Source organism: Alosa sapidissima, chromosome 9 (assembly GCF_018492685.1).
Source record: "Alosa sapidissima isolate fAloSap1 chromosome 9, fAloSap1.pri, whole genome shotgun sequence".
Classification (NCBI taxonomy): Eukaryota; Metazoa; Chordata; class Actinopteri; order Clupeiformes; family Clupeidae; genus Alosa; species Alosa sapidissima.
In genome coordinates this window covers 32,767,549-32,788,215 of record NC_055965.1, presented here as the reverse complement: position 1 = coordinate 32,788,215, position 20,667 = coordinate 32,767,549, and the positions used below count along the sequence as shown (strand labels likewise).

Below are 20,667 nucleotides of genomic sequence, written 5' to 3'. Positions count from 1 at the left end.
CCGCAGCCTCCTCAGGAAGTACAGCCTGCTCTGCCCTTTCTTGTTTAGTGCATCAGTGTTGGCTGACCAGTCCAGTTTATTGTCCAGGTGGAGACCCAGATACTTGTAGGTGCTAACCACCTCCACATTGACCCCATCAATGTGAACTGGTAGCAGAGTGGGCTTAGACCTGCGGAAATCCACCACCATCTCCTTGGTCTTTGAAGTGTTAAGTTGAAGATGATTGAGTTTGCACCATTGCACAAAGTCCTCCACCAGGCTCCTGTACTCCTCCTCCTGCCCGTTCCTGATACACCCCACAATTGCAGTATCATCAGAAAACTTCTGCATGTGGCATGACTCGGTGTTGTAGCAGAAGTCAGATGTGTACAGGGTGAACAGGACTGGAGAGAGCACAGTTCCCTGTGGCTCTCCGGTGCTGCAGATCACAGTGTCAGAGAGACAGTTCTTCAGTCTGACGAACTGTGGTCGCTCGGTCAGGTAATCTGTAATCCAGGTTACCAGGTGAGCGTCCACACCCATCTGCAAAAGCTTGTCTCCCAATCTGAGGGGCTGGATGGTGTTAAAAGCACTTGTGAAATCAAAGAACATGATTCTCACAGCACTTTTCCCCTTGTCCAGGTGGGAATGTGTCCTGTGTAGAAGATAAGTGATGGCATCGTCCACGCCCACTTTCTCCTGGTAAGCAAACTGTAACGGGTCTAGTGCATGGCGTACCTGGGGTCTGAGCATGCCTAAGACCAATCGCTCCATTGTCTTCATCACATGTGATGTAAGAGCGACAGGTCTGTAGTCATTAAGCTCACTAGGGTGTGGCTTCTTAGGGACAGGGGTGAGACATGATGTCTTCCACAGTGTTGGAACTTGTCCAAGGCGTAGGCTCAAATTGAAGATGTGCTTCAGTGGTTCCCCCAGTTCAGCAGCACAGGCCTTGAGTAGCCTTGGGCACAGTCTGTCAGGCCCAGCTGCTTTATTGCTGCGCAATTTCTTAAGTTGGACTGTCACTTGATCCTTTGTAATGGTGAGGGGTGTAAGGGGAGGGGAGGGGGAGGGGGAGGGGTGCATCTGGGATCTGTGTGTCTGATGGCTGTTGACTGAGGTCATTGTCACCTCATTGTTCGTGATCACCATGTGGGGGAGGGGGGCAAAATCCAGTGATGGTGGGGGTACGATAGCCTGTGATGATGGAGGTGAGTGTTGTGCTGGTATTGAGGGGGTGTGAGGGTGGGGGCTGGTGGACAGACCACCGCCATTGGAGCTGGAGCAGGGGAGTCAAACCTGTTGTAGAAGTGGTTCAACTGGTTCGCCCTGTGCAGGTCCCCCTCCACAGAGCTGCTGTTCTTCTTCAGGCCAGTGATAACCTTCATGCAGTCCCATGTCTCCTTCAAGTTGTTTTCCTGCAGCTTCTGTTCCACCTTTTCAAGGTGGAACAAGGAACCGCGGACAGAAAAAGAAAACAAACGTTTCTGCAATTTGTAGGAAATACTTGTTGATTTGGTGTCATCAAACATAGAGGCATAGAATTAAGTCGTAGTATGATTCAATGCATGCGTGTGCACGTTGGTAGCAAAGCTAAGCTTCAATCATTATGAAACGACATTTAATAGAACGACGTGGATTTATGCAACTTCCATAAAAAAATCAGAGCACAGACTATAACTATTCTATCAGTGTATGATGCTTGCATGAGGGAAACATCCCAAAACAATGGCACCCATATAATTGCTGTTGTTTTGAGAAGTATTTCTAATGCAAACATCATGCAACAATGCAAAAACAATGAAACTACTGTAGGCCATATTATATTTTACATTAGTAAAGCAGTACTCTGATGTGCATGTTTTCACAAACTTTTGTGAACAATCTTAGCACTTTAAACATTGACTGAAGTGCATGTATAGCAATATAGTATAAAAATAATAATAATTGTGATATTGTTATAATAATTTGATGGGGGCTGGGTTCATGTAGGTGGGCCCTATGACCCCAAAGTATGCCTTGACTGGGCCTCAGGTCAAAGAAGTTTGAGAAAGGCTGATGTAGACGACAAAGCAGCAAAGGGGCCTCATATGATCATTTAAAACAAGTTTTATGACAAGGTCAGTGAGGATGGGAAAAATCGTACATTTCTGTACAAACTTTGCCTGCACATCAGTCACATCCACAGCAAACCTGAAACGGCACATTGAACTGAAGCACCTGGCTAGCCTTTCAAGGTATGTGCAAGCCAATAACAAATCAAAAGACTGTCGAGACAGATCCTCAACCCAAATTAACTGCATTCTATATGGGATGTGGCAATAATTTTGAAAAATAATAGCTCGCAGCAACATATGAAAAAAAAGAACTACTAGTTCATCACTAGTTTGGAAATTGTGAACTTAGTTCAAAATGTTGAATTATGAACTGTGAACTGAACTAGTTCATTTTTAAATTTGTGAACTGAACTTTGAACTAGTTCACGTAGAAAGTGAACTTTCCCAACACTGGGAACAGTGTGATCTGGGTTGCATTTACACACCTAATGTATGGAAGCATATATGTTGCATAATTCAAATGAGATTGAGAATGCAATCTGCAATTCTAAAATACATTACATTATGCAATTTAATATTGCAATTTGCAATAATTTCCATCAAATTGTATTTTAATCTGCAAAGTGACAATGCAATCCTAAAATCAATTTGAATAATTTTGGTTAAAAAATAGAATAAACATGGAATGATTTGCATTCCATTTTGCCATGGTACTTCAGTCTCAAAATTCAAATGTAAATTCATTTTGCATTTCAATTCTCAATATTCAGTTTCATCATTTAACTGTTTTTATCGTCATGTTGTTCTCTATCCGCAAGCTGCCATATTATTTCAGATAAACAGTTTCTGCATTTGCAACACTCCGCTGAGTTTGTAGTGATAAACGTATCCTTATTCTGTTATTTCAATATAACTAGTGCAGTGCCCGTTCAAACATGCCATTTCTGTAGAAAACCTGTAGCACTTACATGTCCGCAGGTAGGCTACACCTGCTTACAAATAGTACGGTAGGGGAAAACATCATTCCTAAGCATTCAATACTGAATATTATATTATAATATATTAGCCTATGATTAATGTGCAGTAAGCAGAATTTAGGCATGGCTGCATGTGACATTTTTACAGATCAAAATGACATAAGCCTATAACAGCTGTTTTGAGTTAAGGCTATATGTTTATTGTTAAGCTTACTGACTAACTTCCTGATAGAGAAGACAAACCATTTTGTGGAATGATGCATCATCCTATGAAATTTGCAACAATGTGACTCAACAATCTCTAGCCCATTGTTTCCCAACTTTGGTAAAACTGACCAGTACATTACAGTAAAATATACATACATTAAAAAAAATATATTAAAAACCATGATATTCAAGTTAAGTTACAGATCCTGCATTATAATCTAGCTAAGTAAAAATAAACTTAGACAGGCCACATGAGATATTTGATTGACGGAATTATGCTTGATCAATGTTCGAAATAAAATAGCAAAACAACCAGGCGCGCAAGGACATTTAGGGAAAATTAAAGAACCGCTCTCTTCTGGATGTTACAGCAGAGACCTGAGATACTGGGTATCTTACAATTGACCAGTATATTAGGCCTACATTAAAATATACATACATTAAATAAAACAATATTAAAAACCATGATATTCAAGTTACGTAACGGATCCTGTATTATAATCTAGCTAAGTAAAAATAAACTTAGACAGGCCGCATGACGTTTGATTGACAGAATTATGCTTGATCAATGTTCAAAATAAAATAGCAAAACAACGCATAAGGACATTTGGGGAAAATTAAAGAACCGCTCTCGTCTGCATGTTACAGCAGAGATGAGTTGCGCTCTCTCGCGTAACATATGAATGATTGGGGTCGCCAACGTTTTGTGAAATCAAAAAAGGGTCACCTGCCAAAAAGGTTGAGAACCCCTGCTCTAGCGTAAGTGACACACTCTGTCTGCCACTCGTTGTCTGTAGCTGATCGAAATGACATAAGCCTAAAGCTTTGATGTAAGGCTATGTTCTGAATAGCTTAATGATATAGAAGCAAACTGCATACAGGGAGTCTTTATTGTTGACAATCAGACATGATAATCATCCAAACAACTTGACCCATGCTGTGCCCATATCCTCTCTGTCTCTGGTCCTGCACTGTGCTGTGTGAGAGGGGGAGTGGCTATGTACAGCAGAGAAACCCAACGTGTGCTTCTCATACCAATATATTTAACAATATATTTTGCATTTCTTATCCAAACAATGCCAAACTTGACACTGCACTTACTGGTACCCGTAGCAAGACACCTGCCAAGTCTGAAATCACACACACACACAACCATGCCACAGCTGTGACGGAACACACACACCACGTATCTGGTGTGAATGAGGCATTAGTGCATATGTTACCTTATGTGTAGCACAAGTGTAATACAATCTAATTATACATATATTGTGGTTGTAAAATTCAGTTAAATTCTTGTAAAGTTTTAATTTATATATTCATACAGGGTTTCCCCTAGAATTTTTCTCCAGTAGTGGTGCTGTTAAATTGTAAACCAAGCACCATCTGCTAATAAATTTAAACAAAAACATAAACACAAAAAAACACGGCTTCCTGCTAAATCCCTGTCTGCACCTTTAACGTTAGTCTACTATTATTTGACATCAAACCTGAAGAGGAACGATTCTGTGTTTTTTTCCCCCTCTTATTAGGCTACTGATCATGTGAATTTCTTTTTATTTCATTACAAATCTTTTAGAAATGAACTAAATTAAGCGTGCATTATTTATGCTCTGATACATCTAGTTAAAATACAAATTCAACTGTATTTTGGCCAATAAAGTGATAATGTCATGGTGATATTGTCATAGTGCAGTCCGTCTTGGAGAATAAATAGCCTTCCTTTACGGACATAAAGTAATTGTTTTTATCTAAACCAATGTTTATATTAAATAATGTCATAATTTACATGACTTTATTTCATTTATATGACTTTCATTTCCCAAATTCATAGGGTTCTATTACAGTCAGAGGACATAATACAACTGTAGTGAGACCGCATTGTCACAGAGCCCTCCCCTTAATAAAAATAACAACAAGAACCATACAGAACCGAAAACCGTGACCTTAAAACCGAGGTACGAACCGAACCGTGGGTTTTGTGAACCATCCCACCCCAAGTAGTCCCCTTCAGAAAGTGTGCAAATCCATGCCGTACACACAGAGAGACATATATCCTCATCATGCACCTACATTTTTTTTAAATACTTAAATCCCCTTTTTCACACTTAAATAGTAAAATATAGGTTTTGTGTTACTACCAATTAGAAACACTAAGATAAATCAATTGTTCCCATATGGCAACCCCATGCAATAGGGATATATATGTACATACAATGTGTGTGTGTGCATGTGTATGAGAACGTTAATATAAATTGATGTTTAACCCCTTAAATCCAAATCATTATTTTTTTTAATTGAAATTATTTTTTTATAAACTCCGTTATAAATTTCCGTCTCCATTTTATGTTGCAGCTCGTAAGATCGTAAGATGAATCGTAGAAAACCCTCGTAAGAGCGTGTCTCCGTCGTTATCGGGAAACTGGGCCCAGGACCCAGACGCTCTTACGAGGGTTTTCTACGATTCATCTTATGATCGTTCGTTTGGTTTTTCCGAATGTTTCCCGAACATGCTCGTAGCGTGAACGCGCGTGCACTGCTCTTAAGATGCTCTTAAGGGGAGCTGTCCACGTTAATAGTTCTGAAATATCCTCTGATTTGACGGTGATGTCAGGTGACTGACATCACCGTCTTCGGATCTACACATTAAACTTCGGATCTACACATTAATTCACATCAATACGAAAATAGAAACACTTTGACATCTGCATGTAAGCATCCCAAGTAGCCTAGGTTATATACCACACAGAGACATAAATAATTGTAATTATTTTAAGATTAGATTGTTGCACCATGCAATAATTTTTGTGTCACTTAAGAACACGTTTGAAGATAAGAAAGAAGTCGAGTAAGAAAGAGAGGAAATGTGTAGGCTTAGATTTTGATGCAGTAGGCTACAGACTAAACCACATGTTGCTTTCTCTGCTTTTTACCTCATAGACCTAATAAAATATTCACTTAGCAAAGATAATGTCAAACTATTCTGGCAACGTCTCGTTTCATAACTTGATTGCATTTTTGTCCGCTTTTCATCACATTATTATGACCATTAAATGTAGGCTATTTTGCATGCTAAAATCTGATTCATCACAGGTAAACACAATAAAGAATGGGAACGTAAGTTGGATTATGTATTTTCTGAGTTGTAATTCCTCTGTATGTCCTGTTGGTGACCTCAGTGAGAAGTACTGTTAAGACGCTCTTAGCCGGTAACGAGTACTCTGGAGCACTCGTAGATCTACGAGTGTTTTCACGACGCTCTTAAGCTACGATGGTTTCGGGAAACAGTCGGCAAATCTTAAGGCGTTCGTAAGAGGGACTTTGCGACGCTCTTAGGCTTAAGATGCTTTCGGGGAACTGGGCCCTGGCCTTTTCAGTCCCTCATGGCCTCTTTCTACCATCCATCCTCCCTGACGCTTATCACTACGGTAGGGCCGGCCCGGCTGGTATCTGAGAAAACTTTTTAGAAAAGACGGGCTACAGTAAATGGACCCAACCAATTAACTCTTGGGAGGGGAGAACAACCCATGCAGAGGCTGCGGTGTTAGGCATAGAATGCGAACGTGTGTAGCCAACTTTAAGAGAAGATAGATTAACGTGGCAAATGTCAATATTTTTCCTTCGACCGGCCCAAAAGTGAAGTGGCCCACCGGGAATTCTCCCGATTCTCCCGATTACCCACTCCGGGCCTGCCCTTAGTCTTTCTAGATTTCCAGGTTCTGGATTTCCAGGCTAATGTTACACCTTTAAACCTTTGAAAAGCATGCAAATCGATTGCCATGAAATTACAGACTAATCTGGAATACTGTGTTTAATAAAAACACAGTATGCTTTACTTGTAATGACCTAGTTAGGTGAAATAGGAATTCTCAGTAGTGTAGGTGCACTACACTAAGTAAGCATTTACTTACACAACTTGCAATTCCTATTTCAGATTAGTCAGTAATTTCAAGGCTCAATTTCATCGGTTTGCATGCTTTTTAAAAGTAATTAAGGTTAACCAACTAAATTCACAGTGTAGCACAAACTTCAGCAATTCAAGTAGTTTACTTGATTTAAATTTACTTTTCCACCTCAACATTAAATTACACTCATTTTAAGCAAGTAATCTCAACAAAACTTACTAAACATTTGAAGTAATGATAGCTGTGAGGTTTTAGAGTGTGGCATAGATCATTCACACACACACACACACACACACAAATCTGAAATGTTTCACTAAGATGTAATATGGCTAAATTGTAGGGGTGCAATGAACAATATAATGGCCTAACATCGGCATCAGCCAATATTTGCCTTGTTGACTGGTTATCTATGGCTTATCTATGGCAATACAATGGCAGTGGCTTGCATATAGTTCTTACAATTTGCATATAGTTCAATTCTTTTTATAATGAATAGATGATAGCTTCAGCGAAAGTTCTACTAGGAAGACTCGTAGTGTAGCTTACTCCTCCCATGCTTACACAGAGCCAATCTGAGCTTTGCCTACTTTCGGGAAAGCCCTGCAATCTGATCATTCACTCATTCAATCAGCGCTAGCCTATAGGAATTCAATGGGCTCTTTAAATATGTACCACCTAACACTGCTTCTGCTTCTCAGTACGCTGACTTTGACGTCCTAGCTCAGGCTTCCGCGTGGACCTGGCTCTCTGCATTTTTACATTCGCCCCTTCTGCCCTCAGTGGCGTTACTTGTTACAATCCTACCGCGCTCGTTTGCTGCGCTGTTCAGACCTGTGCGTCCTTCAGTCAGGGCCACTGCATGTCGCTTCATCGCTAATCTCTGCATATCGGAGCCAGTCACGCTCACGCTGTTGCAGCCTTCAATTCACGATAACCTACTGCTGGGTCGCCGTCCTCGCGCAACGTTGCAGGCCCATGTCGTTTTCGGCAACAATTTCTCAAGCTTCAGCGTCTGGTTGGTAAGGTTATCGTGCTCTCTTCCCAAGCTCCTCGAGCTGGGCTACACTCTACCCACAGTCATGCAACCTGCTTGCCAACGATATTCGGCGGGCAGCAAACAAACTGACTTGTCTGACACGGTTTAACTTTCACTTAAGCCGCCTTACATAATTCCTGCTGATTTTATAATCCTTGCGATTTGTGCTGTAAATTGCTGGCCTGCACCACGCTGCTGTTGAACCCAACCCTGTATTAAGACCTGTTTAATTGATGTTCTACACTCACTGTGGTTATCTCGATGTCTACCTTGGTTGAGCGTCGTCAAACCAGTTGTCTTTTTGTGTAGCCTCTTAATTTGCCTCGATGCTCGTTGGGCTGCATAGGCTTTAGGCTAGGCTACTCGTCTGCTGGACCTTCGGTTCAAGTATCACTCCTTGTGCATGGCTGCGGGAAGCCAGTTCATCGTTGCATTCGTTTAATCATCTGGGATTGCGTCCCATACCTTCTGGTAGGAAGTCTACACGGCCTTCCTCGGGTGATTCTCTGCATGCACTTGCCGTTGCTCAAACTACTCTCAGCTACTGCTGATCTGTCATGTCCCAGGTATGCCGTGACGTCCCCGACGTTCTCGGCTATCTGGGTTCTCAATTTTGGGGGGTCTTACACCAAAGCACGAACCAAAATGACGGCACGCCGGCCCATGGTCATCAATTGCCAGTATGTCACACAAGCTATTATCTAGGCAATAATAGGTGTTTTCTTTTCAATGCCCGTATTATGTCAGTGTTCATGAGCTGACACCACAGTGTGGGCTCATGCCCACATGGTTGAGCTTTTAATTAAGAAGCTGTGTCATTTGTGTATGTAACATATCCTTCTAGCGTCTTTTGTATGTTTAAAATGTCTTTTCTGATTCCGTATCGTGTATTGGGTTCCTAGGAATTCTATGGCAGGCCTCACTTTGCTCACTGCCCACCAGTGGGTCGCTTCAGCACTCCATATATTGGTGTTAATGGTTACCTGCTGTTCATGATTATGTCGGCAGTTTTACATTTCGCTAGTTGTGGTTAAGTGGTGGCCTATGCTGGAAGTTCGTTGATCACGACTACCAACGTAGCCGTTGGCTGGTTGTTTTACCGATGACGATGCTACATGTCGCCTGTCTAACCACTCCTTCCTTCTCGCAGGTCAAACGGAGCGGTCCATCATCACTGGCAGACTCAAGTCTCCTTCAGGCCAACGCCGCGCCCTTCATGCACTCTCTTTAGACACAACGGGTCTCTGCGTGTCCGTGTGATTTCAGCCCATCTAGTCACACCATCAGTCACATTGATTGCTGACTCGAATTGCCGTTTTAGCAGGATCCTCTGCAAATAATGTGTACTCTAATTTCCATTTTCCTATTTTGCCTTGGCTGATTTGTTTTTGGCAGATATGCTCACCCGAAGTGATCGCGCCAGGGAGGACGTGCAAGTTCCTTTTACATTCTCCTCCCAATCTTTAATTTGCTAACCCCTGCAGGTGCATCATGCCTCCCCTCTTCCGTTGAGGGGATGCAGTTTGTCAATGGAGAAGCAGTTCCACATATCACACTAACATCTACTTTCTTACAGGGATGGCAGTGCCGGTTCACGGAATCACGCAATCGTGTGGATCATGTTTCCAGTTCATACTGGAGGGGGTCATCCCTCCGTCTTCACAAATCTCCCGAAGGCCAGCGCTTTCGAGGATATCTCCTCTTGTAGCACTGCTTAAAACTAGCCTTCCTAATCCCAGCACTTATCACCTGTCTAGAACTGACTCTTGACTGTGTAAAACCGGCACTCACTGATGCACTTTTCGTTATTGTGCTCTACCTTCTAAATTGTTTTTAATTGCACTGGCATTGTGGGAGAATTGTTTTAGCTTTAACCTGTTTGCCGTCACGTTGGTCTAGGTTGCCCTAGACGCTGGTTGCCCAGCTCACTGTCCAGGTTGCCTTGGACGCCGGTTGCCCGGCTCATGACGCTCGTCTAGGTTGCCCTAGACGCTGGTTGCCCAGTTTGGTCCAGGTGGCCCTGGATGCCGGTTGCCCGGCCGTCATGTCTGTCTGGGTTGCCCTGGACGCTGGTTGCCCAGCTCATGGTTCAGGATACCGCTATACGGTCAATGTTAACTGCCTGATACCGGACTTCGACGCAATTGGATGACACTTCGTCTGTCATCTGTTTAGATCGCCTCTGGCCCGCTATATCAGCTACACAGATATTGGTTCCCCGCGATGCAAGGGGCAAAAGTTATGTGCATCATACTCCTTGCCAGACTCGAGTCTCTCCCTGAGCAAACGCTTCCGTGAGAACTCTGGATTCCCAGGGTACATTGTCAGTCGCTTTGATTAAAAATGTCCTGGCCACATGGAATGTCACGTGAATGCACACCCCTCCACTCACTCAGGGGCCAGTGCTTGGCGCATGACTAATATAATTTCTGCATCCAGTTGGGCGATATGTATTGCTTATTCTCTCCTCATTGCTACCTTTACTCATTGTCTCTCCAGCAGCCAGTTCTAAAGTGTCCTATCCTGCCACAGTGGTGCAGCTGGTATAGCGAGCTCGCGTTAAGTCATTCTCAGAGCTCCTCTGCACTCTGAGATGCATAAGCACCATGGTGGTACCCCAGCACTCATCTGTTCGTTGTCTCGTCATATTTCAGTTACATATGTTCTTCCTCCTGTCACATACAGGCATGAATTGTCCTGAAGTCCTTTGTCTACGTCGCAAGGTCATGCTTCCCTCGCATTACTGATGCTGCTCATCTTATTTTGGGGGGCTTTCCAAGAGCAGGTGCTAAGGTGTAGCTCACACGCATCCATCTTGGCCTTGGGTCTGCAGCTCAATGCATTCATCTCACTCTAGCCGCTGCAGGTGAGCTATCGAACCACAACACACATCTGGCTTCACAAGCACTAGTCTTCTACAAAACTAGTCATAATGCTTATCTATCCTAAATATTAAACCACATGACTTCGATGCGAATATACTCAAGCACCCATATCAACTAACCCATTGCTCTGGTCCCAAGCATCTGCAACCACAAGCTCTATTCCCCTGCATTGATCCTGAGTACATCATGTTTAACCTTTTAACCCTAACCATGTTTTGCTTCCCTGGTCCCCGTTCACTACCTTAAACTACGGCTCACACTTTACCTGATTTTCAGCAGCCATCTAGCTAACGTGCTGCTTAAATGTAAACTCTCTTCAAAGAGGTTCACTTCTCACTCATTCCGCATCGGCGCAGCCAAGACTGCCGGCCAAAAAGGGCTATCCACGTCATCCATCAGGATGCATCAAACTAACTCCTCTTGACATTTTCGATGCTCAGAATTTGCTCTCCCATGTTAACTCTGGTACCTCATTTTACCTTCACAAATCCTGGTGGCGGTGGTTAAATTCTGGCATTCGCCTTGCACTAATCGCTGAAACATATTGGGGCCCAGCATGCCGGTAGCTTGTGGTGATTTAGTCTCAGCCATGGGCATGTTGCCCTTTTCACTGGTTGCCCAGCTCGTTCGACGCTTATGGTTCAGGTCACTTCTCGCCGGTCGCCCGGCTCGTGATGCACGTCTAGGTTGCCCTAGACACTGGTTGCCCAGTTTGGTCCAGGTTGCCCTGGATGCCGGTCACCCGGCCATCACATCGGTCTAGGTTGCCCTATACGCTGGTTGACCAGCTCATGGTTCAGGTCGCACCGTACGCCGGTTGCCCGGCTCGTGACGCTCGTCTAGATTGCCCTAGACGCTGGTTGCCCAGTTCGGTCCAGGTTGCCCTGGATGCCGGTCGCCCGGCCGTCACGTTGGTCTAGGTTGCCCTAGACGCTGGTTGCCCAGCTCACTGTCCAGGTTGCCTTGGACGCCGGTTGCCCGGCTCATGACGCGTCTAGGTTGCCCTAGACGCTGGTTGCCCAGTTTGGTCCAGGTGGCCCTGGATGCTGGTTGCCCGGCCGTCATGTCTGTCTAGGTTGCCCTAGACGCTGGTTGCCCAGCTCATGGTTCAGGTCGCGTCGTACGCCGGTTGCCCGGCTCGTGACGCTCGTCTAGGTTGCCCTAGACGCTGGTTGCCCAGTTCGGTCCAGGTTGCCCTGGATGCCGGTCGCCCGGCCGTCACGTTGGTCTAGATTGCCCTAGACGCTGGTTGCCCAGCTCGTCAAGCTTCTAAATCCCACTAAAGCGAAAGCATGCTGCGGGCCCCACTACAACCCTAGGTTTATGGTTAACACCAAGCTACTTTAAAATTCTGTCGGCGTCCTGGCACAACGTCTTCACCCCGGCCCAGTCATGCTGTTTAATTCATCTTGTATGTATACTAATGTCTCTGCTCCTCTCAGAACCAGATTACTGAGTCACCGCCCTGGCGGGCATCACTCATCCTTTTGGGGGTAGGCTCCCCGCCCCTGCCTTCATCCATCGGCAGGAGACGAGATCCGCTCATCGCTGGATGGATCCGAGACGGGGCCTACGCCAAAGACTGTTACCTATTCAGGACTCGATCATGCTTGCATCCAAGCCGTTCCTTTACTAATTAAATTGTTAACTGATTCTATTCTGTCTACTGAGTCTTTCTGGTAGAATTCTAATTTCCCTGTCATTGTAGTGTATTACTAACTACAGAAATAAGTAAACAAACAAATACAAATAAATGTCAGGAAATGCATGGCCTTACACCAACCTTAATGTCTGGAGTTTGCAGTGGGGACTAGACAGTCCCTTAGCGAGAAGCTGAACTCCAGAATCTCCCAGGTCATTGTCACTCAGGTCCAGCTGTATCAGGGAGTTTGGTGACTGTAGAACAGTAGCCACAATTTTCCAGGAGTTCTCTAAGAGTTTGCATTCAGCAAGTCTACAGAACAACATGAGAAGATAAAAACATTACAGAGATGGATAAATGGAAGGGATACTGTTTAAACAGTGCCCCATTAAATCAACATACTCAAGAGATATTATCCCCCTATAATGACAGTAGGCTACACAGATCATTCACATACACACTATGCTGCCCTCGTACTGTGTCACTAGCAGGTAGAACTAGACTGCTAGATAACATCTAATTGGAATAAAATTGTCCTTCTAAACCCTGTGTGTTTGTCAGAAGCTTTCCAAAAAATAAAAAAGGCTTCTTGTGTTTACTGACGTTTACAACAATGCTTCACTTTCAACATACATCATTATTTACATGATACATTGTCATCATGTAAAACTGTAAAAGAATACAGAAAAAGATGCATATGCATTTCACATAACATTACATATGCAATACAACACAATTAGCTAATGCTGCTAACAACACAGCTTCAACACACAGGGATTGCTAGTAATTAGCCTTCGGAATACCAGAGCCCGTCTACAGAGAGCCTGTTCACTCCCTATTAAGCCCCATTGTACCGAATTTGGTTGCAGTTCCACCAGAGTTCCACTGGGGGTGATAGCGGGCGAGTGCAACATGAATGGGGGTCTATGGAGCTAGACGGTTAAATTTGTGACAGATTGTATTGTAATTTCTGCAAGTTCAATATGGATTATAGGACAAAAGTTAAATGAACGAATATTTGAATATCCTTTCCTTGATTTTTTACAGGTTGGGTCATCGTTAGCCTGGCTAGCGCCACCACTTCTCAATGAGACGTGGTCTGGGAACCAAACGTTCATTTTCTCATATTTGAAAAAAATGCCCAGATCCGTTTATTGGGTGCCACGGATGTCTATCAAATGTGTCTGTGCATAGCTCATCATCGTCTTGCTTTCCCACCTGTTCTGTGATTGGTTCCCTATCTCAGGCGAAAATTTGCTCCATGGTCTCCAGGCTGCCTTAGCAGCGTGAATCAAATCGCGCGCAAGGCAGCATGGGAACACCCAGGCTAGGTCATCGTTGCCCATAACACGCTACCATTCTGCTAATGAATGATGTCACTGACATTTTTGAAAGGCTTTATAAGCGACTTTAAAAAAATATATAATGTTCAGCAGTGTGTATTTTCTTTGCCTCCCCTTTCGAATGCAACAATCAGATTATTAGACAAAAAATTATATCCCGAGAAGTGGATTTTGAGGGGTATAGCTCCATTGACATCCATTCATTCTGCACTCGCCCGCGAGCGCCCCCACATGGAACCAAAGGAAGGAAGTTTCCCGAGAGTTCAAGTTCTTTTTAGACATTCTCTGGAAATACCAACGAGAGCTAGCATAACTTAGCTAACTATAGTATGCACAAAACACATAGCCAAGGTACTACAAAACTCAAAAGATATCTCATGAGAAATATTGACTGACACAAATGTCAGACAATTTACAGACCAATAATGTCGAAGGTTCAAAAACTTAATAAGGATTTTTCAGAGACTTGGCTGGTATTGACCTATCGGTAAATAATATGACACACGATAGCAGTGGCCTATGTTTATCCGTTATGTCACATCAAGTCTGCACTTGCTAAATGTTTAACAATGCACAGCTTGCTTGAGAGTTAATGCTATGAAGGACCCAATTTAGGTTCAGTTTTTTTTAAATGGTAAATGACATTTAGTGTGTTTCACTCCTTCGAGCACTCAAAGAGCTTTACACATTTTTTGCCTCACATTCACTCTTTTACACAATGACAATTCAAGAGGCAGTAGCGGTCCTAGCTTGTATGACACCCTGGGCAGTGTGAGGGTGACTGACAGTGACTGACTTTAGCCTACTAATTGCATTAGTTGTGCAATATTCCTCCCCTCTCCCCAGGGATGGATTACTGCACGGGCCTACCGAAAACATACCTTCAGCTGGTCAACCGTTTTAGGGTGGATAGGATAACCTTTACTTTTGAATCGAGATATCTTAATGTTTTGTACTGTCGGGCTACATCAGCAATAGACAGCAGTGACTGCAACATTATTTAGTCACTATAGTTAGCACAGTCTCTCCATCAGAAACTCACCGTGCCTTTCTGCAGCACCTCACAGCTGGGAGCAGTCTCCTGCGACCCTCATCTGATGTGTTGTATTTCTTTAGCTCAAACTCATCCAGCACCTCCTCAGACATCAGAAGTATGTGGGCCAGTGCTGAACAGTGGGCAGGAGACAACTTCTGTTTGATTTTCTTTGGTGAAGACAGGTATTTCTGAATTTCTTTGTGCATGGAATCATCATTCATTTCAAGCAAGCAGTGGAAAAGATTGATGCATCGTTCAGGAGAGAGACCTTCCCTGTTGAGCTTCTTCATGTACTGACATGTTTCCTTAATACTATCAGAGCTGTTGTGTGTGTTGCTCAGTAGACCTTGCAGAAGTATGTGATTGCTCTCCACAGAAATACCCATGAGGAAGCGAAGGAAGAGATCCAGGTGTCCGTTCTGGCTCTCCAAAGCCTTATCAACTGCACTCTTAAGTAAAACATGCAAGTCATCCTGAGGTTTTAATCGTAGTGCTGATTGAAAAGAATATAACATTGATGGATTGACTTCATGTCTACGCTCATCACTGAAGAGGGTTTTCAATGTCTCAAGGTTCTTAGCTAAATATGAGTGAAACACAAACACAGCTGCCAGAAACTCCTGGACACTCAGATGCACAAAGCAGTAGACCTTCCTCTGGTGAAACACAGATTCTTCCTTGAAGATCTCGGTGCACATGCCAGAGTAAACTGAGGCTTCACTGACATCAATGCCAGACTCTCTCAGGTCTTCATCATAAAACATGAGGTTGCCATTCTCTAGATTCTTGAAAGCCAGTTCTGCCAGCTTCAGTAGTATTTTTTTCTGTGATTCCAAGAGCCTCTTCTTATCTGTTTCTTGGCTTTCTTGATACTTCTGATCCTTTCTTGTGGTCTGGATGAGCAAGAATTGTATGAACATCCCAGTCAGTGTTTTGGGAATGTCTTTGATGTTTTTCTTTTCCAGCATCTGCTGAAGTACAGTGGCTGCAATCCAACAGAAGACTGGAATGTGGCACATGATGTGGAGACTCCTAGATGCCTTAATGTGGGAGATAATTCTGTCGGCCTGACTCTTATCACTAATTCTCTTCTTGAAGTACTCTTCCTTCTGTGGGTCATTAAATCCTCGTACTTCTGTTACCTGGTTGATTAACTGAGCAGGAATCTGACTGGCTGCTGCTGGTCGTGAGGTTATCCAGATGAGTGCAGAGGGAAGCAGAGTTCCCTGAATGAGGCTCGTCATCAGAACATCCACTGATGATGTTTGTTTTACATCAGCCAACTTACTGTTCTGTTCCAGATCCAGAGTCAACCGACTCTCATCCAAACCGTCAAAGATGAACACAACCTGACAGTCTTTGTATCCTTCACCATCATTCAGCTCCTTCAGCTCAGGGTGGAATTCAAGCAGGAGCCTGTGAAGACTGTACTGATCACCCCTGACTAAATTCAGCATCCGGAAAGAAAGGGGGAACATAAAATCTACATCCTGATTTGCTACTCCATCTGTCCAATCAAGAATGAACTTTTGCACTGAGACTGTTTTTCCAATTCCAGCAACACCTTTGGTCATCACAGTTCTGATGTGCTTCTCCTGTCCAGCTAAGGGCTTGAAGATGTCATTGTAGTTGATTGGTGTGTCTTCTGTGGATTGAGATCTGGATGCTGACTCTACCTGCCAAACCTCATGTTCCTTATTCACCCCTTCACTCTCTCCCTCTGTGATGTAGAGCTCTGTGTAGATCTCATTGAGGAGAATCTCAGCTCCTTGTTTGATGATGCCTTCAGGTATATTCTCAAACCTCCTCTTCAGACTGGCTTTGTGATTCTTTATAACTCTTCTCAGGTCCTCGTCTGTTTACAAATGACAAGTCAATAAAGACAGTTAGGTCCTGTTGAACTATTTAATAATTTCTGATTGGACAAGACGCATTCCATGAGTTATCATGAGAGGCGATATTTCAGGACATCCTCAGTCGGGCACTTTAGTTACACATTACAGGTAGTAATGATCACCCATTTTGCATTAAAATGTCTGGGTACGAACATTCCAAGGGAGAGAGCAGCGATTTCATAATATTACACTTCAGTGAGAAAATGGAGGGTGAATGTTCAATTTAATAAGAGTCCTAAAAGTACCCAATACACCAACAGGTATTTGTGTCTGTCTCGGAAAATTTTTTTTTTTAAAAATACTGAAACTATTCATGAGTATTAACCAGTGTTGGTCAAGTTACTTGGAAAAAGTAATTAGTTACTGATTACTGATTACTTATCCAAGAAAGTAATCTAGTTACTTTACTGATTACTTATTTTCAAAAGTAATTAGTTACTTTACTAATTACTTTACTTAGTTACTTTACAAAAACACACTAGCTATACACAACCTGAATACGCTTTTTTAAAACTTGGTTTTATTAGTTTCAATCTTAACTTTTTGGTGTGTATACTCCTTCATTCGAATAGATGTAAATAAAATACAGCAAAAAAAAATATTAAAACCAAAGTCTCTATTAACATTTACATCTTTTAACAGTTGCAGTGCAGAGAGGAGTAATGCATTTACCAAAACAGAAAATGCTGTTGCATGCCACATTTAGGCTGTTCTAATGTCAAGAAGAGTATGTGTTTGAACTGTGTGTGTGCAGTGCCGCTGCTGGCTATTTTGGTGCCCAAAGCAGAACTGTTAGTTTAAAATATTTCTTAAGAAATACTACTAATTTGATGCAGTTTAAAGGAGAATTCCGGTGTGATATTGACCTAAAGTGTATTGAAACATGATACCGAGTGTGAACGTATGTCTCATAGCCCATCTCGACTTGTCCCCTGCACTCCAAAATCTGGCGCTAGTTAGCCGATGCTACCAACAACTTTTTCAGTAGTGGTGCTTCGGCATCGGGCTAGCCATGCAAATAAATCACTGTTTTACACCCATTTACGAGGCTCAATGTATCTCCACACTTCATTGGTAGACTTCCTAGGGCCCTGACATTTAAAACGAGACATTGAGAACTTTGAAAAAGCACTGGTAGTTTACTTACAAGACGATTTATACAGACAGTATCTTCACGAAGTTTAACGTTTGCAGCCATCTTGAATTTAGTCACGATAAGTCGAGCAACGAGTAAGAATGAACAGGTATAATAAGGGATCAGATTCCAAAAATAATTCAGTGGAAATGCATGGATTCCAGTTTCTTCCAGTAGCAGCAACTGGAATCCATGCATTTCCACTGAATTATTTTTGGAATCTGATCCCTTATCATAGCTGTTCATTCTTACTCGTTGCTCGACTTATCGTGACTAAATTCAAGATGGCTGCAAACGCTAAACTTCGTGAAGATACTGTCTGTATAAATCGTCTTGTAAGTAAACTACCAGTGCTTTTTCAAAGTTCTCAATGTCTCGTTTTAAATGTCAGGGCCCTCTGAAGTCTACCAATGAAGTGTGGAGATACATTGAGCCTCGTAAATGGGTGTAAAACAGTGATTTATTTGCATGGCTAGCCCGATGCCGAAGCACCACTATTGGAAAAGATGTTGGTAGCATCGGCTAACTAGCGCCAGATTTTGGAGTGCAGGGGACAAGCCGAGATGGGCTATGAGACATACGTTCACACTCGGTATCATGTTTCGATACACTTTAGGTCAATATCACACCGGAATTCTCCTTTAACTCATTTATAAATGGTGCGCTGTCACTTTAAGAGCATCTACACAACTCTCATAATGATCAGCTCCATTCAAATATAAGCCTATGGCTAGTCCACAAACTCCACATTTGGCACTATATTGCTAATAGTCATGATATTAAGTTGGTATAAACAGCTAGCTAGACATTTTCTGTTTGCAATTAAAAGTGATAGCCCGTATGAGCCTGGTAGCACCTATCTGAGTGGAATGTGTTTCAATCGGCATAGGCTACTGTGCTTCATGTAAATGCTTAGTTTAAGGCAGTGGTTCTCAAACTTTTTCTTTCATTCTCCACTTTGATCAAGGGGGCCTTTTCGAGCCCCACCTGTCCCTCATCGCTCTAAGAAAGTGGTAGGTCAAGCTTAAAATTGTCAAATGTATTGAAATAATGACAAGTTCTAAATATATCCTCTTCAGCAGAGTTAAAATCAGCTGGTGCTGCAGATATAATAATAAATAAATACATAATGTGCCATTGTAAATTAAACACACATATTTCTGTTTTCCAGCAACATATTAGGAAGCATAGCCCAATATTTTACAGCATTGTACAATATATTCAATGAAATACCAACATGCTGCATTAAAGGAATTATCCGGAGTAAAATGCACTTTAGATCAATTTACGGATGATTGGGAGTACATACGTTGAGTTGACATCCAAATCATGTCATTCGGATGTGTTTTGAGGAAGTTCGATGTTACCGTTTTTAGTCAAAACTCATTAGCGTGGAAGTGAGGGCATATTATTTCGCCGCTACAAAACGCTATTTTTATACCTCTTCTACAGTTCCAAACAACATTACACTTACGTGGTAGTGAGTAGAGGGTCCCTAAAGCCAAACCGAAGTATCCTGAGGTCTTTATGTGGTCGTGCATCCCTCTTAAGAGCGTGTCTACGTCGTTATCGGGAAACTGGGCCCTGGCCTTTTCAGTCCCTCATGGCCTCTTTCTACCATCCATCCTCCCTGACGCTTATCACTACGGTAGGGCCGGCCCGGCTGGTATCTGAGAAAACTTTTTAGAAAAGACGGGCTACAGTATATGGACCCAACCAATTAACTCTTGGGAGGGGAGAACAACCCATGCAGAGGCTGTGGTGTTAGGCATAGAATGCGAACGTGTGTAGCCAACTTTAAGAGAAGATAGATTAACGTGGCAAATGTCAATATTTTTCCTTCGACCGGCCCAAAAGTGAAGCGGCCCACCGGGAATTCTCCCGATTCTCCCGATTACCCACTCCGGGCCTGCCTGTAGCCTACTGGCCCGTTATAACAGGAGCCAGGGCATTATAATATTCTGGCTGCATTCACTGTGATTTGGAAAATGGGCAAAAATATAATGTGGTCTTTGCCTTTTTGTAATGGGGCTGGTGAGTGTTGAAGTCTTCAATAGTTCGTTTCCCTTAAACCAGCGTTTCTCTACTGGGTCGCGGAGACATGCCAGGTAGGGCGCGAAAAACAGGAGTTTTTTTAATTTATTTTTTTTATCTGTAGCCTAGGCCCAGGTAGCACCCGATGCGCAATGGACGCACTGTGTTATTCATAGGGAAGCGCTCGTGTCAAGGCAGCGTGAGCGCATGTTTGAATCTGCAAGCACGTTCACTAATGAACATTTCTTGAAGCTGGCCTATCTTAGCGATATATTTGGATACAGGGCTACAGGGAACCCGCGACGTCCTCTATTTTCACCTGTTGCTGCAGCCGTCATGTCGGAATCTGGGGGTGTCTCAATGAGTTTCACATTCCTGTGCCGGCTTGCTAGGTGCTTGCTCAGATTTGAGGTGGAATTTTTCGCTGTAGACAACATTTTTCTTCCCACGAAGAGTGTACAGCGTTAATGTTTTTTTCTTAATGTCTGAACTGCAATGAATTAAAGGGGTGGTTCGGGGTTTTGGACATAAGACCTTAT

General features: G+C 43.0%; 3 protein-coding genes across 11 annotated transcripts in view; all 3 read right to left on the bottom strand.

The window, feature by feature from the left end:
* The window catches only part of LOC121718943 (zinc finger protein 239-like), a 627,858-nt gene that overhangs the window by 263,780 nt on the left and 343,411 nt on the right, over positions 1-20,667 (bottom strand). The window lies entirely within an intron of this gene.
* The window catches only part of LOC121718854 (zinc finger protein 665-like), a 1,212,449-nt gene that overhangs the window by 1,136,707 nt on the left and 55,075 nt on the right, over positions 1-20,667 (bottom strand).
* The window catches only part of LOC121718796 (NACHT, LRR and PYD domains-containing protein 3-like), an 800,724-nt gene that overhangs the window by 777,403 nt on the left and 2,654 nt on the right, over positions 1-20,667 (bottom strand). For 8 of the 9 annotated variants that reach the window (XM_042104000.1, XM_042104003.1, XM_042103999.1 and 5 more), the window contains exons 4-5: positions 15,071-16,919; positions 12,827-12,997 (exon numbers count right to left, since the gene is read on the bottom strand). The exons of the other annotated variant lie outside the window; for it this stretch is intronic. In XM_042104000.1, the coding sequence (XP_041959934.1) occupies positions 12,827-12,997; positions 15,071-16,919 (2,020 nt within the window). The remainder of the gene's footprint in view (positions 1-12,826; positions 12,998-15,070; positions 16,920-20,667) is intronic. 9 annotated transcript variants of the gene reach the window in all.